The sequence below is a fragment of the Vulpes lagopus genome, chromosome 24, assembly GCF_018345385.1.
Source record: "Vulpes lagopus strain Blue_001 chromosome 24, ASM1834538v1, whole genome shotgun sequence".
NCBI classification, from domain to species: Eukaryota; Metazoa; Chordata; class Mammalia; order Carnivora; family Canidae; genus Vulpes; species Vulpes lagopus.
Genome location: NC_054847.1, coordinates 44,697,135 through 44,718,083, shown reverse-complemented (window position 1 = coordinate 44,718,083; position 20,949 = coordinate 44,697,135). Strand labels below are relative to the sequence as shown.

Genomic DNA, 20,949 nt, shown 5'->3' with positions numbered 1-20,949 from the left:
GGAACACACTGTTCGTGGGAGGGAGAAGGATCTGAGACGGGAGAGAACCAAAGCACAGGAATGACCAAGCATTGGGCAATGGGCTCCTTGGAGCAGCAGAGGAAGGAGGGAGGAGGGAGGGGGGCTGGGGAGGGGACAGGACCAGCGCCTTCGGCAGCCTGCGTGTTAAGGAGGGCAGTTCGGGACGTGTGCCCCTGGCAGGTGCCATCAGCTAAGGGGAAAGCTGTGCTCTGGACACCATCAGGATCCTGGGACGGTTCCAAGCCCGCTGCCCAAATGGACCCAGAGGGAACCTTCCCTAGGTGGCTCTGGACAATTGTCTGCTGCCTTGGGGTGCTGAGCCCCCAAGTGTCCACTACTAAGAACGCTGGGTGACAACTGGAGGGACCCCAGCTATCCACACCAGCCGATGACTGGACTACACGCTAAGACCATCTTCCCCGTGAATCACCGAGTGCAGGAAATGGACTCAGGACTGGGTCAGAGAAGACAGAGCCAGTGGAGTCAAGGCTACTCCCTACTGCATGTACTGAGAGCTGCCTGGAAACATGGTCCTTAGTAAGATGCCTGACAAAGTAAAGCAGGTCCTCCCCACTTCCGGCCAGGGCAGCCTCCCCCCGCTACGCCACTCTGGGCCCAGACACGCAGGAGACCCATGGTGGGCCTGCTGGGGATGAAATATGAAGAGCCAACACCCAGATGGTAAGAAAACCTTTGGGATTCACCGCCCCGCGCTCCAGGGGGAAAAGGGCTGCTTTCCTTAAAGAGAGAAAACGAATCACCATGTTCGTGATGTCCTCCTACTTTCACTTTTAACAAAATTTGCAATAAACCACAATTCTTAAGCTGTTTTTCATTTTTTTTTATTGCTGTTAATTCAAGGAAAAAGGGTTGCATAAAATCCAATCTGTTCTAGAAATATAAGTGGCCTTTCCAGTACATAACATTTCAAATATCAAAGTATATGGTAAACATACAAATAAGGAGAAGGTAACATACCTCCTATGTACAGTACAGTATCTTAAATCATAAAATAAGCTCCATAAAGTACAACTGGCAAGTGATTCACAATGCGGTCCATACGTGGCTTATCAAAACTCTCACTGGAACAGCTCAACTGCAGCTTAACAATTAATTTAATAATGTGGTCCAAAAATACCCAGATCAAATAAAATATATTTAATCAAAATAATTTCCTTTACTCGAACTTTTTTCTTTTTAAATTAAAGCTTTCATCTACCCCTTCACCCCCACCCCCTTTCCCCTTTAACTCCCACCCTGAAAGTTAGTTTCAAAATGTACATTGCTGCTATAAATATAAACGCTACCTATGAAGCATTAAATGAAGCTTCTTTTTTCTTCAAGTTTTTCCTTTCATCTAGCAATCTGTTAGGCTTCTGAACCAAGACCAAGTATTTAAGTTCCTCTGCTGTATACCAACGTTACTTCACACAACAAAAATCTGTCATTTCTGCTCTGTACTGAGGAATGGGAAAACAAAACCAGCCCCGACCCCAAACCTAGGACTATACAGTGGTAGTTGCTCATTGCTGTTGAATGCAGCAGTTCCAAAAATACACCCAGTCTTCCAGATAATCTCAGTGCACTTTAGGAAATCAAAAATTACCTGGAAGCAATTTAGTACATAGATTGGCTTTAAAAAAATTTTTTTTCTTTAAACAGCAGCATTAAACTTAGTGACATGACACTGACATGATTAATACCATCTTAACACACTCAGAATTCAGTCTTTCACATTATAATCAAGCAAAGTGGTAAACTGTTATCAAAGTGACTTTGCTACGAGAGAGAGACGGTGAGGGAACAAACCTGACTTTTGCAGAAAGCAGAGCTTCTGCTCAGATTGCAATAAACATTTTAAACACAACGTAACACTGCTACAGTTGGTGTGAGAAAAGAAGAGATCTTTACTCAGGTAGTGTCTCTTTAGCACGACACAATGGTAGACTACAAGTGAAATCGGCTGTCGACTTTCGTTACAGACACAGACACACAGAACAACACTCACACTAGTTTGTTCACTTTATGTCTCTCTGAAGCAACAGGCTAAAAAAGTATGATGAAGTAAAAAGTTTTGTGGTTTTTTGTTTTTTGTTTTTTAAGAAAAAGCTCTTTGTCCACTTCAGACATCCTATTTTTTCAGTTTCATATGGTTTTACTTCTTCCTCTCTCTTCCACTTTATTTTTGATTTGGACCACAAGCACTGCATATATGTGTTTACGTGACGCTGTTTTAGTACATATATACACACAATTTGGGGACTTGATTTCTCCTTTCAGATTAAGGTGAAACATTTCACCTTCGATTTACAGGCAGGGCAGGTCACGGAAGCGTGGACCGCTGCATGGCCAGCTGCCCCTGCCACAGGCCGCTGGAAGGAAGGTGACAGGGAGATGTGTGTCCTTGAGGGTGAAAGTGAGAAGAGCGTGGAAGAAGCAAAGTTTCTCTTTTTCAAAACCATATGACTGTCACCAGTGTTGTAAAAAAAGGTCAAATACACAGTTTTAAAGATTCAGTAAACATTGCACACAGCAAGTATTCAGTGTAAAAAAAAAAAAGCACAGCAAACATTTTCCTTTTGATAGTTTGTCTGGATGTTTAAATTACATGTATCATACAGATAAGCCTGTTGTTGAACCAGGAGACCAGAGGCTCAAAAGCAATGCATTCTTTTTTGTTTTGGACATCGGTACAAGAGAAATGAAAACTCCCAACTGCATAGAAATCTAGGAAATGTAGAGACAAAGAAACACAAATAAAATACCTTTCCTCTCCTCCCCTCCACACCCCACCATGACTCCCCCACGCGTCAGGGTATTAAGCAGTCAAGCTTTACTTGTTTCACTCTGCAGAATCCAACGTATCATTAGGAGGGGGGAGGGGAGGTGCGTATCTCAGTCTGTAAGTGCCTAAAACGGGAAAGACAGAAGTGCTAAGTCACTGCTTACAACGCAACGCATCACAAACCACTACAAGATAGCAAACGGGCATGCCGGCAGAAGGCAGCTTCCTCCGCGCCACTACGGTTCCAGAATGGTAAATACGAGTTACCTTCAAGGAGTAATGTGACGTGTGTGCTTTAAGTGCAACCTAAAGCTATCAAACTCAATCTTCCTTTCAAAATGCCAAGTATACACCCGCAACTCAAGACTTTGTTTTCCCCCTGGATGAGATTTGGCAAAATGACAAAAGCCAAATCCAAGGGCAAGATAACAGTCTGACATCTCCTCCACTGAACTTGCCATCTTACTCATACTCATTTAAGAACATTTTCTTGTTTCTGGTGGTAATGACATTAAGCAGAGTTCAAATAATTCCCTTGCTCCCAAGCCAGTGCTTAAATATTTTGTTCCTGAAAATGCAGTAGCATTTTTTAAGCATCTGCTGGGAGGGAAAAGGGCACCATGAGGGAATGTGCATGAGGCCAGCTGGCTACGCACGGATGGACTAAAGAGTAACTAAAAATCCTACGTGTCAGATGCCTGCATCACTTCCTACTTCTTCTGTATTTAAAAATTTTGCATATTCTATGAAACGGGATTATAGCTTTAAAAAAAAAAAAGTGCTGCAAGCAAGAGATTTGACATTATATAACGCAAACTCCCGTCATATTCCTTCCAAAGTGCCTCAGTGGTTTATTGTGCCTTCCTTGGAAACTGAATTCCTCTCAACTTCCTCGTGCTGTGTGACCTGGGTCTATGCTAGGTTTTCCCATCTGCATTTTCGGATTTGTCACTGAAAGCACAACATCGGTCAATGAACACACGCCAGCTCTTTCTGCCACAACAGGATGACCGTGCTCGGTAAGGTGGGGGGGGGACGGGCACATTCAAAAACAAGTCCTCTGGGAGCTCTCATGATTACCTTGTTGACTGGCCTCCATGGACGACTGCTTGCACTCCTGTGCGTAGTGTCCGCTCACACCACAGTTGTAACATGACACGTTCCCGTTCTTCTTGGGCCCCGAGCCGCTTGCGTTGGCAACTACGTTTGGTGCTGGGTACACAGGATAGAACCGCCCAAATCCCGCCATCTGCTGCATGCCGTAGTTGGCTTGGCTCCCCATGACTGGGTCATGCACCAGTCCATTTGCATAAGGAGTCTGAGGCAGAAAAAAAGGAAGTTGGTTTCCGTTGCTCTGATGTGCTTGGTTGAGGTAGCTGCCATTGCAGATGGATGGCAGAGTAAAGAACGACGGGACTCGGTACATTGGTCCGGGCATCGGATTGGGGTAATAGTAACTATTTAGCTGAAGGTTTCCGTTGGTCCCACAGCTGCACCTTCGCCCGCAGGAGCCGCAAGGCCCCGAGCCCAGCTGCTGCTGTGGCGGCAGGACCGTCCCGTTAGCGTTCGTGCTGCCCACTGCGCTGATGTACGACGTGCTGTCGCTCTGCGCGGTGCTGTGGGTCAGGGCGGGGCTGGGGCTGGGGGCGGGGCCCGGGGTGTGGGTGGGCACGGCGGGCTGCCCGGTGGCCGGGGCCTGGCTCGGGGCCGACGTGGCCGCGGGGCTGAGCACGCTGGAGCTCTGGCCAGGCAGCACGCCAGTGGGGAGGGGGGAGCCCGGCAGGGTGTAGGAAGCTGGTGGCTGGGCGGCTGACAGGCCGGCTGCTGGGAGAACTACCTTCACATTGGCAGGCTGAGGGACGGTCCCAGTGCTTCCCTCGATTTGAGGCACCATTTGATTTAGTCCTACCACTTGGGATGCGGATTTTGTGATGGGGTCCGTGGTAGCAACAGGAGAGCCCGGGAAGGTCCCTGGGCTGTGGACGGGAAGAAAGGCAGTGCTTGGTGACCCGAGGCTCAGACTTGCGGGGGACTGCTGCGGGATGTTCACTGGGCAGCTCTCGGAAGACCCCTGCGGTGGCGCCAGCTTGAGCCTCTGAATCGTGAGGTGTAAAGCGGGGGCGCTGCTGTGGGGGAGGAACGCTGACGGGAGGGGTAATGGGGAAGCCAGTAATTCAAGGTGTTTCTCTGACTCTCCAGTAGAAGCTGTCGGTCCCAGGATTCCAACGGGCGTAGAATTTGTGGATTCCCTTATTGCAGAAATAGCAACGGGACTGGGAACGAGCATCCCTATCGTCTTGCCATCAGCCGATTTGGGTGGAGGAACGACCACGTCAGACTTCTGGGCACCATTGTGCATGACACAGTGTAAAGTTGGCATAAAAGAAATATGCTGATACTTGGGTGCGTTTAGGGGATCTTCTAAAAGGCCTCCGTTGTCGCTTCCTAATGAAGCAATCTGAACAGGTGGCTTGACAGTGACGGTCTGGTTGACAGAACCATAGCCTGTAAACCGGGTTGTTGACGGATTCCCAGAATCCTCAGAATTGCTGTCTGTGTCTAAGGGAAACAAATACAAACAGATGTTAGAGCATGCATAACTCCCAACTCTTGCTAGAAATCAATTCTAAGCGTATCTATTTTTTTTTTTTAATTAAAGTAGATTCCACGCCCAGTGTGGAGCCAAACACAGGGCTTGAACTCATGACCCCGAGGATCAAGTTCTGAGCTGAGATCAAGAGTCGACACTTAACTGACTGAGCCACCCAGATGGCCCAAATTTTAAGTATATCTAAAATGAACTCTGCAGCTTGAAACAAGGAAATATGTCCCTCGGTTTCCTGATCGCCAAGCTGACTTTCGTTTAATTTCCAGCTTTCTATGGACTTTGTTTAAAAAATGTACAGATTTTGGAAAAGGCAACACCGTGGTGATGGTAAAAAGACCAGTGGTTGCCAAGGATGGGGAGTTGGGGGCAGAGACGAAAAGGTACAGTACAGGGGACTTTAGGGCAGTGACATGATCTGTATGACACTGTAATGGAAAATACAAAGTATTATACATTTGTCCGAAGCCACTGAAGGTATAACCACCAAGAATGATCCATTAGGTCAACTATGGGCGCTGGGTGATAATAACGTATCAATGGAGGTTCATAATTGGTAAAAACTAACTGCTCTAGTGAGTGCTGATAGCGGGGTGGGCTACACACGTGGCAGCAGAAGTACATGGGAAATCTCTGTACCTTCCTCTTCATTTTATTGTAAAGCTAAAACTTCTCTAAGAAAATTAAGTCTTTAATAATAAAAAAAAAAATCCATGGAGAGATGAGCAACAAAAGTTTAACTGGAGTCTGAATGAAGTACAATATAAACACTGAGATTTATTTAAGATCACCTTATTATTGAGAAAAGGATTGAATCTTATCAATTTTAGGCAATTCACTTGATATGTATTCTGCACTGCCCAACCCAAGGTCTTCATGTGTGTCTCACACACATGATACAACGTAAAGGAGCCCAGTCACAAGATTATCCCTCAACCCAAATATCTAGAGGTAGGGAACGGAAGAGAATGGAATAAATATTCTTACTTTTATTTCAGGGGGAAAAGAAAATGTAAAGTTACTATTATTAAAGTCCTAAAACAAACGGTGTTAGAACACAGGCAGCAACACAAACGTAAGAGCACTGCACTTCTCCCATGACAGAACAGCAAAGAGGCAAATACAAAATTACACTTCATATGGTGTTACTGCTGCAGTTACTCTTATGCTTGTATACAGAAATAGCTTCAATCTAGATTTCCCCTGGCTTCCTGACTTCTGGTATAAAAAGGGCAAAAGAAGTCTAGTTCATAATATGTAGATATCATAAACCCAAATACTGCAATAATATGTAGGAAAACCATGCAATTAAATGTAGTGCCTATTTTAATATCTTTTTTGCTCATAAATACAAGCGGAACTATATCACTGCTTAAAATGTTTACATATATTAAGGTAACAACTAGCTATAGTCAATGAAGATGTTAAAAATTTTGGAAACAATACTAAAAATAAATAGTAGTAGCCTACCTCAAGAAAGGTTAAACAGAACCTGCTTAGTGACACGGAATGTCAACAGTGTTACTAACTCTATTATAATCTAGAAAGAAGAGGTTCAATTTATGAGTAAGTGGTTCTAGCATAAACTTCCCTTAATAACTGAGGTGGTTCCTTGCTAAATGTTTCAAAACAAAATGTATCCCAAAACTAATAACTTATTCAAGGCATTTTATCTGTATCTGTAACCATCATAGGAATACACAGTTAAACATGTAAGTCCAAAGACAACGTAGATAATCATTTTTCAGGTGGTTAACTAAATTTCCGTATGAATTGGGCTTTCTTTAAATCTTAAGTCACAGCAAATGGCCTCATGAATTTAAATGATCCCAAATGGTTTTCTGAGCATTGTTAAGGACTAATCTAGCTAATTAGAGATGGTCTCTCCCTTTTTTGCTTTGGCTTTCAAAAGTTTGAAGTCTCACAAAACAAAAACCCCATTATGAACAACAGAACAACAACAAAGTCACATGCTTTTTTAAAGCAACCTTTTCATACCCTCAAATTTCTAAAAATGATTAAAGCTTTTTACCACAGTGGATATTTTCCTCCTGCTGGTTTTAGATATTGCAAATGATTCTTCATTTAAGGAAGGCTCAATTTAGTCACTTGATAACTAAGCCTATCTGAAAAAGGGCAAATTCCTCCATCCAGGCCACCAACTCACCCTATCTGACAGGAAGGGGAGGCTGCAAAATAGCCCAAGTGTACAGATGTACTCCTAACAATTCTGACAAAGAGGCCAAGTATGCACTATTAGCCTAATAGCCCCAGGATTATTAATTAGTACATCCTACAGAATCAAGCATAGCATGTGAAATCAAACACACTGAAAGCTATTCTATTCTGGACAAGGCATCAACATTCTCTCATTTAACCTTCATTAAGAACTCTGGGCAATTATTTCCATTTTTTTTTTCTTTTTCATGAGGAAAATGCAGATCAGAATAGTACTACTGCCTCAGATTAGAACTGGTGGTAGAGTCACTATACACTACATTTTATAGGACTTCAAAACAAGTGCACAGTAAAGACTGACTTTAATTGTACAAGATGCAGGAGCATTACTGCCAAAGCTCCCTAAGACATGGCCTGATACTCTAACACAGAAGCTAGGGTCTGGGAAAGAGCTATATATGGCCCAGGAAGAGGCCACACATGGCTGAAATGCTGTGGTCTAAGGCTCTCTATAGATCTTTGTGGCCCAAGAAAAATCATTATTAATACTTCCCACTAGCATGGGTACACCTTATAACCAAAATGTTCCTAATCAGATGTTTAAAACCAAGATGTTACCAATCAGATGTCATTATCATGTGTAAAGAAAGGTATCCTCATTCAACATACACTTTTTGAGATCTCATTTCCAGAATGGTAGGGTAAGGATCTCTGACACTCTACTCCTGCATAAAAGGAACAAGAATCCTGAAAAAACTGTCAAAATTGCCTCTTCAGAAGTCTGGAAATTAACTAAAGGCTTACAGGAATCGCAGTGTTTATTCCAGAAAAGCCTTTGAATCTCTTAAGAATAGTGAGTGCTGTGGCATTTTACTTTGCCCTAATTCCAGTGTACTTTTCTCCAGCTCAGAAGTAGCTTTACAAATGAAAACTTTCACACCTACAGTAGCCATATAAATGAGCAACCTAGCAGCCACTAGAAGAAGCATGGGTTTGGGGCTATCTAAAACCCCTATCCCCAAAGAAATGTCACTGTTGGTCTAGTAGTTAGAGCTCATTCTATGTTAACAGCTGCTTACCACAGGGCATTTGTCACAATCAATCAGCAACAAATGCTTAACAACCTGGCCGCCTGAGGCAGCATTACCAGTTGGGGCTAATAAGCTGACCAGAAAACGTAGAAGAAAAAAAACCTAAAGAATGAGATGTCCAAAGGGAGCTTTGAAAAGCTTTCACACATTCCTGAAAATCTAGAGGCCATGCTTATGTCTAGGGCTGTATCTAAGCCCGGGAAAGACCTGAGAAAGCCTGTACTCTCAATTTTGGCTGACTCTGAGCTTCTCTTTAAGGAGGAACTGAAGACACAATACATGCAGAAAACAAAGGGCAAAATGGCAGATGTGAATCCTACATTATCCGTAATTACAGTAAAATCAAATGGATTCAACACTCTGCTCAAATGGCAGAGATGGGCAGAATGGCTAAAAAGCCATAATCCAACCACATGCTGTCTATAAGAGATACATTTTAGATTCAAAGACACGTATAGGCTTAAAGTAAAAGAACAAAAAAAGAAGTATCCTGCAAATAATACCCAAGAGAAAGCTAGAGTGGTTACATTATTCTCAGATAAAATAGACTTTAAGGCAAAAACTGTTATTAGAGACAAAGAAAAAGGATATTTTAATAATGATAAAAGGATTGATACATGAGGAAGATATATAAATTATAAATATGTACCTCTAGCAACACACACACTTTCAATCTTTCTATACTAAACTCCATTTTACCATGACTGTTTTCTTTCCACTTAATTTCATATGCAGGGAAATAAGCTTTAAAAAAATCAACATTGCTAGGAAATGCCAAGTCAGTGGTCCATAAGACACCCTTTATACCAGTTAAATTTAAAATCAATAATGACATTTATAGGAACAAAAATTACTTATGTTTGACTGCTTTTAAGAGACAACACACATTTTCCTCTGCCACCCCCATATCCCTTCCAGAGAGCAAACCTCTGTCTTTTTCTTCTTCACTTTCAAAGCTTTCTCTTCCATCATGTCGTGGGCTAGAGGGAGAACTGTAACTCTCTGAAGAGGTTTCCCCACATGTGTCATGTCCAGATCCAATGTCCAAATTCACATCTAAAAATAACAATTCTATCTTTTAAAAATCACGTTAAGTAGTTAAATTAATTTCTTAATTGAACCATTAGAAGTAGTTATAGCTGTAAAATTTGTTTTCTTTTTCAGTTTTTCTAGAAGCACCTAAAAGGCTCGTCCCTGACCTAGGAAAAATTCAGTATTAAAACACAGTTTTAACTGAAAATAACTGAATAATAAATACACTCTTAAAATAAAGGCAGAGGAACAAGTCAATCTTAGTTTAAAAAATCAGAGTTAAGGTTCTTTGTAGGGCCTGCTCAGTAACAGCACATTGAGCCATTTTCTAAGCCTAGATATCTTAAATTCTCAGAGCTTTTTGGAAAATTCATTCTTTAATAGAACTCAAGAATGGAACCATCAAAAATGCTTATTCAATTAAATCACTATGCCTGAATATTTAAAGAAAGTTAAATACTTCCCGTCTAGTAAACTGAGTAGCCCCTTGAGTTCTGCCCAGAAGCCAAGCCCACAACAAGGTGGGGTAGGGGGTGTCATACAGAACCTGCCATGACCAATTAGCCTTATGTGTTTTGAGCACAGAGAAAAGATTATCGGTATACCTAGTACTGGACATTCCTGCACTGGTCCACACTTAGATAACTGTTTTATTCATTTCTGTAAACCCAGGAGCTAACATAGCTTCTGTCTTGCAGCAAGCATTGAACATATGTTTAGTATATAAGTCCTCATATAAGGAATTCTAGAGGGATTCTAGTACTATATAGATGCGTGAACCATTTCTACAGCAATCTGGTAGAAGCAACAAAAGGTAATCACTTGGACAAAATAATGTTAGAAAAAAAGATGTGCTTTGTGTAATGAATATGCTAGCTGACTAATCTGTGTCTTTTGAAGGTATTAAATTTATAACAGTGTTAGTACTGTTACGCATGACCTTGCCTAGCCCAAGGACTCAAATGGTGAGTAGATACTAAAGAAAAAAGTCGTTAAGAATGTAGATGTTGCTAATTGCCTTTGGGTAATAAAATGCCAAACTGCCAAAGGAAAACTTCATAAAATCTCATGGGACCGTAAAAAAAAAACAAAACAAAACATGGCAGAGGAGTTACTTGGGCAAGTAATAATTTTACAGAAAAGTAATCTGGAGTATATTTATACGCGGTAATGGGTTTTGCATTACCAGTCACAACACGACTAGGGAAAGGGATGCAAGTCACCAGTAATGGTGATCTGAAGACCATTTAATGTGTCACAGTGGCCAAACAGTCTGGCATTAAACTGGACTAATGAAAACTAAACCTATAAGAACTGTGGCAGCAATTTCTCCAAAGGACAATTTATAGAATGATTTACTCTAGATAATGAAGCTAGTAAGTATTCTAATCTCCAAATTATCAAATAAATAATTTGCAGTTTTCAAATATCTAAATCCATAAATCTAAATCTATACTAAATATAATTCCCTTTTTAATGATCCAGAAGGTGCAGTTTCTTTGGAATTTTTCTCATCAGAAATTATGTGATTGGGCAGCCAGGGTGGCTCAGCAGTTTAGCACTGCCTTCAGCCCAGGCAGGACGTGATCCTGGAGACCCAGGATTGAGTCCCACGTCAGGTTCCCTGCATGGAGCCTGCTTCTCCTTCTGCCTATGTCTCTGCCTGTGTGTGTGTGTGTGTGTGTGTGTGTGTGTGTGTGTGTGTGTGTGTATCTCATGAATAAATAAATAAAATATTTTAAAAAAAGAATAGGTGATGGTCTGGAATCAGGAAGTTTGGACAGGGAGGATGAAACAATTATGTCAAAGGATGGTCCACTCACTGTCCTTTCAAACAGAAGCATACACTTTGTTAGGTCTCAAAGGGTAAAAGGTTTTGCACATTATGAAGAGGACAAAATGCAGAAACTTACAATATTAGCCACTATTCTAACGATGAAATCCTGGTTATGAGAATGTATGAACAAACAGAAGAAAGGTGGACTAAAGAACCATGTAGGTACATCACATGATAGGACCACAGTGGGTTATTAAAGGAAGCTGGAGATTTTTAAGCCTCTGAAATCTCTTAAAAGAATTACTGAGAGGTCAACTACCTCATGGCCCCCCTAAGTTTTTGCTGCCACCATCTGCAGCACAAGAATGGGGTGGAGGAAACACAGGTGATACACTGGGACAAAGTTCTTAATGACGCAGATAAAGGAAAGCACGAGTCCTTTTAGTAGAGAGATTTAAAGCTGGAGGTGTTAAAAGCAAATATGCCACGAAGAATACAGATGATAAACAGGACTGCCTGCTTTCTGGGGAGGATACAACATGAAGGGGGAGGCAGTACTTCTCTTGTTCCCTTTTGTATCTTTAGAATATGGAATTCTAGAAATGTATTGTTATGCAAAATAGAAGTTAAACCTTAAGATTAAAAAAAAGTGATACTTCTCTTATTTACTGAAAGATACAACATACACCATTAGAAGGACCTGATATTTTCAACTTCAAGACAGCGTCTACACTTTATGGCACGTAGGACTTGTTCCATAAAGAAAAAAAAATCTTTCATACATCTTGAGTTTACTGAACGCTTAGAAGTAATTCCTTCTTCATACCCTACTATCTCAAAGGGACATAAATAAACAGAGGTGTTTTTTTTTTTTTAATCGGAGTTGGCAAACTTCTGAGCTACATTTGACATCAATGCGATGTTTTATTGGTAGTCACAATTCATGACTGAGAATAAAGTTTATTTTAATAAAAAATCCTGAGATTGTATTTTCAGAATATTGGAAAATGAAGAGACAAAGGAGTTGGGAGTTTGGGATGTTACTTAAAAGTTCTTCATAACCCACACAGTATATGTTTTCTTCTGTCTTTGACTAGGGAGAAAGAACTAAATTATTAAACACCTGTGTGCTCAGCAATGGGGAGATGCTGTTCAGATGTAACCATACTTAATTTTTACACTCTAGGGAGGGAGGCTATTATTCCTGGTTTTGTCAATGAGAAAAATCAGGTTTCAGAGAGGCCACACATTTCCACAACTAGGTAAGTACAAGATTCAACCCCATAGGTGTGTGAGAGCAAAGTCCATAGAACAACTCTGTAAATGCAAAGCTAAAGAGGAAAGAACTGCATGCTTCTTCGGGGGGGGGCAGCAGCTCCCAAATTGCATGACAGATGAGAGACGGAGCAACCTTTTGAGGGTGGGACATATTTGACAGAAATTTTGACTGGGAAATGACCCAATTTAGTAAGGGATCGAGGAGATCAACATGCGGGCACAGTGTAGAAAATGCTCTGGAGGAAGAACAGACCAGGTCGATGTGCCGGAAGGAATTTCCAACCCTCTACTGACAGAGACCTTTCGTCATTCTTATTTTAGCTTTCCTCCTCCTTTTTAGCTGCCACCGCCACAGGAAACCTCAAAGATAGTTAAGTGTTACAATTAACTCATCAATGACGTGTTTTTTTTTTTCCATGTCATTTTTTTCCCCCAAAGACAGTTAATTCAGTGAGTTGGCCAGATGATTTTAAAGTCAAAATGCAACCATATTTCCTGTATCAATGTTCAATCTCTCTGAATAAATACCTGGTTTAAAAGCACACTCCATAAAAACTATATATATATTCTGGTTATTTATGTTGTATCACTCTGAATGTGCTAATACTTGGATAAAATTTAAATTTAAAAAATCCTTCATTTGTGAGATCAGTGCAGTTGACAAATGCATTAGGTACACTCATGAACAAAAAACCTTCTCCTAGAAATCTATGGGCTTTTCTTCTCTTTTATCTTTATTATTAATAGTAAACATGACAGAAAAGTTATCAATGAACCAGCAGAAAGGACATTTCTCAAATGAATACAAAACCAAGAAGAGCTCTTAAAAGTGGATAAATGAAAACTAATCAAATCTAATATAATAAAAATCTGGTGTCTGAATTCCCTTAAAGCTCCATAACCACCCCACCCCCTCCAAAGAATCAGCACTAAAACATGAAACAAGATTCTAAAAAATGACTTTACACAAGAACAAGGACAGGCTTCCATGAGGGCAGAAAAGATCTGCCAGGTCCCAGACCTTTGCTCTGGAGCCGGGATCAGCTTGAGAAGCAAACAAATGAGCAGCCGGCTGCTACCAGAGGAAGGAGAAGGTGGGTAGGTAGAACGGTGGCAAAGGAAAAGCTTGACCTCCCAGCTGAATCCCACTTCCTAAATTAACTCCATCAATACTTTGGAATGGTTTAATTCAGAAATTGCTATCTGCATCAGTGCAGGATCAAAGTATATCAGGATTTGACACAATAGTTCAATATCTACTGTGATAGGTATCATGCTAAATATATTTATTTGATGGGGATTTCAAAGAAAAACTTTCTTACCTTTCACAGAACCACCATGTGCATGCTGAGAAGTAGAGAGTCTAATACCATTTATTCTACTATTCAATCTGTTGTCAGTTTTCTTCATTTTCTCCCTAAACCAAAAGTATATACGTTACCCAACACGTTTTATAAGGTTCTCTGGAGAACACAGTAAGTAGTGTAACTAAAATTCTCAATTTTTTATAATAAAAAAAAATTTAGCAAGGTATAATATAAATGCAAGATTCATCCCTTTAGTGTACAGTCCTGAGAGTTCTGTGCCCCTCCAAACTGAATATATTTGGCAATAGCTTCATTTCAATCATCTGCATTTGTTGATTTTGAATTTTAAAGAATTAAGCCTAGAAGTAAAAATAGGAAAACTAAAAGAAAAATACTCTATATAATATAAATTAGACATGCCCATAGTCAAATCCTGCATTGTTGCCTTTCTTACCAATTTCTATTACTGGAAACATTAAATTGAACCTACTTTTCTATTTGTGGCTTTCCTTTCTTCTTATTTATTGATGATAAGCCTCGTTTTTCAGTTGAATGCTAATGGAAAGAATAAAGAGAAGTCACACAGACGAAAACTAAACCATACTTGTGTAGTTACCCTTCTATTCTGAGATCAAACATTAAAGTGACACCTCACCGGTTGTATATTCTAATAAATTCTGATTTCTAACCTATTTCCTGAAGCTACCTACCTGGATCACTAAAATTTGCACATTCTCTGCAACATAATACTGATCTAAGAAAAAAAATCTATTTTGTATTTTGCTTTTAAAATGGACCTGTATTCTTTCTTCTGACCACAAAATTAAACACAAGTGTTTTTGCTACAACTGGTTTTTGCTACACCTTCAACAGTATTCTAACATTCAGGTTTTTAAAACTGCAAAAACAGTTTTGTCAACTTTAAGAAGGGAAGGTGTAGGCACTGAAGTAATGGACTCTGAAAACAGGCCATTAAGTATGACCAAAGTGACATACAATTTCTCCAAGTATGCTTCAATGCTTTGGTTTTTAAGAAGGCATTGCAGTAAAGGTTAACATTTGGATCTGAGGGTTGGCCAGAAATAAAAATCAGGTTAATTTTCCAGAAAAAAGTTCTCTCCACAGCTGCAGTGGTAAGCATTCCCCTATATCTGTGGTGCTAAGGTATCTGAGATCACATTTGAGAGCATTCTGCACTTTGATTACGCCAACTCCTAAGAAAGTAAATATTTCCTAATTACATTCAGGAGTGTGGGGAAACTGCCCTAACGACTCATGAAGGAAGGTCGGTTTCAAAATTCACATCACCAACAGCAAGATAGTGATGGAAATATGAATAATTATTTCAAATGCAAAAGAATTAGCAAAACAATTTAACTTATCCCTGGTTGGAATAAACACCATAGGATTCATATCAAAATGTACCAAATTTTTGAGCAAATAGGATTCATATCAAAATGTACCAAATTTCTGAGCAAATAAAAGGTATTTTTTTTAGGTCCCAAAAGAGCTCAGACCGTATTTCAGTTAAGTTTAAAGTCCAACACTTACAGTATCTGACATACTAATGCACAGAGAACTTGACTCTTACAGAGCAGCAATGCACAAAGACAAAAACCAAAGCCTCAAATACCTGGTCAGCTAAGGCCACACAGTGCTCCGGGTGCTGAATGGTGGGACAGCTTTGCTTCCTCCAATCCACTATTCCATTCTGTTCAGAATATTGCATGGTGAGCCCATCCAATGGAGAACAACTTGTACCAATAGTGCTACAGAGAAAGTTTATATGAGTATGAAAATCTATCCTCAATAAACAAACCCACTATATCATATAACGAAAAAGCTATAGCAACACCTTCTTCAGTGTTTTTTTTTTTTTTTTTTTTTTACAAAATGCCTAGTGAGATCTCTAAGGGGAAAAAAAAGTATACTATGAGAATAAACTATTGCACAGCTATCTTATCTATTAATAATGCCTATCTCTCAGGAAATTAGTAACAAATGCACATTGTCTTCAGACTCTCTGCCACAGTCATCCCGTATCACTTACACCCAGTGTGTGCCCCAGTCTTGCAAGGATCACTGACTAGTACTGTGTATATCTCAGGCATGTAAAAGGATAGAATGATGTGACCAAAAACCGAAGAAACAGACAACAGAAATAGACCCAAAAAGAATCCAGAGAAGGAAGGTACTGGGCAAAGCCTTTAAAATAACAGTGCTTAAACACATCACTGATGGGAAATTCTGGAAGAGTCCTGGAAAATATAAAAAAGAACTAAATTTAAGCTCTGGAACTGTAAAAGAAACAAATTAGGAACTCAATGGATGGAAACAGATGAACAAAATCAGTGAGGAGGAACTGTGGTCAGAAGAAACTAGACCAGAGCACGGAGAAGAAGAAACCATGAGAGAACACAGAGAAGTTTATGAGACACACAGGGCAAAGTGTAACACCCATAGTAGTCCAGGTCTCAGAGGAGAAAACAAGAGAATCAAGCAGAAGCAACATCTGAAGAGAGAATGACTTGGACTTCTCTAAACCCAAAAAGTATCAGGCTTCAGACTTGAGAAGAATTCATTCTAAGGCAGCTACAAACACATCCTAGGCAAAGTGCTGAAAACCAGACAATGAGGAAATCTTAAAAAGCAATCAGAGTTTGAAAAGCACACCAACTTCCAAAGATCAACAGTAAGACTGAACAATGAATGCCAGCTGTCTTTTTTTTTTATATATAAATTTTATTTATTTATTCATGAGAGACACAGAGAGAGAGAGGCAGAGACACAGGCAGAGGGAGAAACAGGCTCCACGCAGGGAGGGAGCCTGACGTGGGACTTGATCCCAGGTCTCCAGGATCATGCCCTAGGCTGAAGACAGCGCTAAATCGCTGAGCCATCGGGGCTGCCCGCCAGCTGTCTTTTTTAGTCCCCGTATAAAAAAAGTAGCTGTCTGGGATGGCATGGCTGGTATGGGAGGTGACTCCAGGAAGCAGGCACGACGAGCGCACAGAATACATAGGAAAGGAGGAAACACCTATGTAAGGGTCCCTTACTGAGGGAGACCTCAGTACTGGATGGGACCTCCTACAATCATCTATCCAAAGGACAGGGAGCCAGAGCTCCCCCACTGGTTGGTTGAGTGCGGATTACTGGAGCAAACTGACTTGCATTTCTGGGGAGGGCCAATTAGGTCCACAGAATCATCAGCCAGGGCTCTGAGGCAGAAGGCAGCACATCCTGCAGCTTAGGTAGGACAGGAAGAATGTGAGGGGAGGCAGAGGTGGGCCGAGAGGACATGAGGCAAGGGAGCAAATGCATTAAACAGGAAGACAGGAAAACCTGAGTTTCAGAGCTCACAGGAAGTAACTGCCAACGTAGGATCCTACATCCAGCAAAACTGAAGGCAAAATAAGCATTTTTTTCCAGGTAAAAATAAAAGTGATGGCGTTACGGGCAGGTATGACTTCGGAAATACTCAGTGTTCTTCAGCTAGAAGGAAAACAATCACAGAAGGATGCTAAGGCATGCGGGGAAGGGCACTGGAATGGTAAAATCTGACAAATGAAGAGAGATTTCATGAGGTTGAAATACAGAGAGAACAACGACAGGTAAATATGACATTTATAGTTGATACAGGGAGGACGACGTAAGGGGGTGACAGTGATTAAAGGTCCTCATGGGGGAAGTGGTACAAGCACAACTGGTACCAGACCTTTAGTAAGTTAAAGATGTAAAATACAATCTCTAGGGTAATCACGAGAAGAAGGGAACACGATCTATAACAATCAAGGTTAAGAGAAGAGGAAAGCAGAATAAAAACCACCCCTAAAGCAAGAAAGGAGAGAAAAGGAAGGTAATACAGAAAAGGCCAAATAACAAGCCAATACTAAATGGCAGACTTGTAGCCAAAAGTATCAGTACTTAAAGCAAATGTGACACAGTCAATTAATTAAAAAATGCACAAAGACATTTACATTTTAGAAATTAGATACGTACTTCACAAGGGGACTTTTCCCGGTATGTTTCTTGTGGATTATGGTGTGCTGTAACACATCTACAGTAGAGGAAAAAACAGTTCATTATACCAAATGCTTCTGCAAAAATCCAAAAGGATGATGCAACTAATTTATGTGACCATGACAGCATCAACAGACTGTGCAGAACACTTGAAAGCATTTTTCACAGAAAATTCCTTAAAGAGGCAATTTTTCAAAGACACACAGGACCACTGAATTTCCTTAAATATCCTCTCAAATATGGTCCACCCAAGAGCAAATCGGTTTGGTCCAAAAATTATGGAATTTCGCTATGATGTGCCACTGCAAAACAAGAAGCTGCCATTTCAGGCTCTTTTTTTAACCATTAAAAAAATGAAGTGTCTCAAACATTCAAAAGATGTGCATCTATTCATGTAAGAAACGCCGATATACCGTTTCAGATCTCTCTATTCAGCTTGAGCCTTGAACAACATGGGTTTGAATCATGAGGGTCCTCTCACAGATTTTTTTTCTCATGAGTAAGTACACTACTGTAAACCTATTATTTTCTTTTCTTTAGCCTACTTTATTATAAGAATACAGTATATAACACACCTAAAATACAAACTATGTGTTAATAGTGTACGTTTTTGGTAAGGCTTCTAGTCAAAGAGCAGGCTAGTTATAGTTTAGTTGTGGCAGAGTCGAAGTTCAACACGGATTTTCACCTGCATGGGGAGGGGGGTCAGTGCCTCTAACCTGCATGTTGTTCAAGGGTTAACTATACTTGCCTCTTTTAATTAAGAAACAAAAATATATCACAGAAACAACTGAAGGCCTTCCTCCATTCCACTAACTCCCTCCCTCTACAGAGAACTAAACTAGTTGTAATATTTCTAGTGTGTGTTTTTATGAAGACTTACAACAAACACCCGGGTATTTGCTATTACACACAAGGCTGCTGTGAGGATTTCAGTCTCCATCCCCTGGGCACACGGACAACAATTTTCATAGCAGCAGAACTGCCGGGCAGTAGCATAAAATTAATTACTTCCAACCTCACTACATAGTGTCAAATTTCTGTCCAAATGAGTTGTACCAATTTATATTCCCATCTGCAGTGGATCACAGTTCCCATTACTTCATATCCTTGGTAATGTCAGACTTGAAAACGCTTGGCCAATCTGATGAATATGAAATAACATCTTACTGTTTTTAGAGTGTGCATTTTTTGGACTACTTGTGAGGCTAAACACTATTTAATAGCCATTCAAACTTCTTCTTTGAACTATCTTTATCTTTTGTCCATATTTCCAATCAGACTGATGTCCTCATTGAACTTTCGCAAGAATATTTCTACTGTCTGGATGTAGTCTTTCTTCAATTGTGAATATCCTGTAAATGTCTTCTGTCTGGTTTTTGGGCCTCGTGTTCAGTTAATGTAGATTAGAAAGATCTCCACAGTCATGCATGCTCTGTTTCGTCAAAAAAGCCTTCTTGTCCCAGATTATTAACATTTCAAAATTCGCTTTTACAATTTACTATTACATGAAGTTTATATGCTACATATATTTTGTTATTCACTTGAAATTTCTGTGCATGATTTAAGTAGAGATCTAATTATAAAGTCTTTTTTTCAACTGGAAAGCCAGCCAACATCATTTACTGACTAATCTATTTTTCCTCATTTACTTATAATGCCAGCCCTCACACTCTGAGTTCCCAGATGTCTGTTCCTCAGCTCCTTCACCTGTCCTAACAGTCTGTTGGCCTCTCCCTGTGACCCAATCAGGCAGAATGGCCTGTTCCCATGAATACACATTTACCTTCTTCTTGACTTGAAGCTTCTGAACTGTCTTCTTTTAAGTGTTCTAATATTTTAGAAGTCTTCAGAGAGGATTGTAAGTTATCTGCAGGAAGCATTCATTATTATTAATTTTTTAGGAAAAATATAACAAACAGAGCACACAGAATGATTAGGATTCCTTTTCTCCCAAAAAGAGGAGAGTGGAAAACTACGTGGGAAAGAGAACTTTTCTACTAGTTAGGCCCTTTAAGAAACCAAAGTGACAGCACAAAACACAGGACTGGGAGTGGGGACACTGAGTCATGGAGCCTGCTCTCTCCATAAGAACTACAGGCTGGAGCAAGGTGTCTCGCCTCTGCCAGCCCCCCACGTGCTCATGTGCAAAATGAGAAGCAGCACTGGATTAGTGCTTCCCAAACATCGGTGTGTGGGGAGGTTTTCAAATTTCTAGTATGTTGTGAACTATAACTTTTATAAAATATGATCATGTGTGGCAATGTCAAACTGCTACACACTCTCAGTGTCTACTATCAGTTTCTATTCTATTACAGAGCAGTGACAAGCAATTTGTGGACCAGCACTGACCCACCAAATACATCCTGAAAGCCCTGAATTACTTCTCTGTTACTATCCAGACTGGTGGGATTCCAAAGTTTAATGCTGAAATCATTTAGAAGTTTAACATTTGTTTTCTCAATTGTCAGAATATAGACTAACACTCTATCTTAGGGAGAAAAAGGGTAGAGCTGTCAATTTTTTTAGAAAGTGCAAATGAACTTCGACAACAATGTGTTCTTTGGTGAAACAGTGTGGACATCCTGGCCAGATTTTCCCCAATCTCAAAACATGCACTTTTAATACATTTAATTTCACAACAATCTGATTATCTTCAAATCTATTAGCTTCTTTAGCACTACTCATAGTTTAAATACTGTAAAAGCTCTCATGATGAGTTTTCTACTATTTATATATGCACTACTCACTTGGGCTAGTTTTCCTGGGCAGCCTGTTAAAATCTGAATTTGAAGTTTTAACTTTGGTGTTTCGATGCTTTTTTAGAATTAAACATATGCTATTTAATGATACTC

The 20,949-nt window shown here is 40.2% G+C and overlaps 1 protein-coding gene across 1 annotated transcript in view; it reads right to left on the bottom strand.

Annotated features, from left to right (window-relative positions):
• Positions 1-847: 847 nt before the first annotated feature.
• ZCCHC2 (zinc finger CCHC-type containing 2) overlaps positions 848-20,949 on the bottom strand; it is a 62,851-nt gene continuing 42,749 nt past the window's right edge. The window contains 8 exon segments of the mRNA XM_041739401.1: positions 848-2,931; positions 3,887-5,365; positions 9,608-9,736; positions 14,090-14,184; positions 14,565-14,629; positions 15,708-15,843; positions 18,074-18,131; positions 19,881-19,964. Of these exon segments, the coding sequence (XP_041595335.1) occupies positions 2,864-2,931; positions 3,887-5,365; positions 9,608-9,736; positions 14,090-14,184; positions 14,565-14,629; positions 15,708-15,843; positions 18,074-18,131; positions 19,881-19,964 (2,114 nt within the window). The 3' untranslated portion in view covers positions 848-2,863.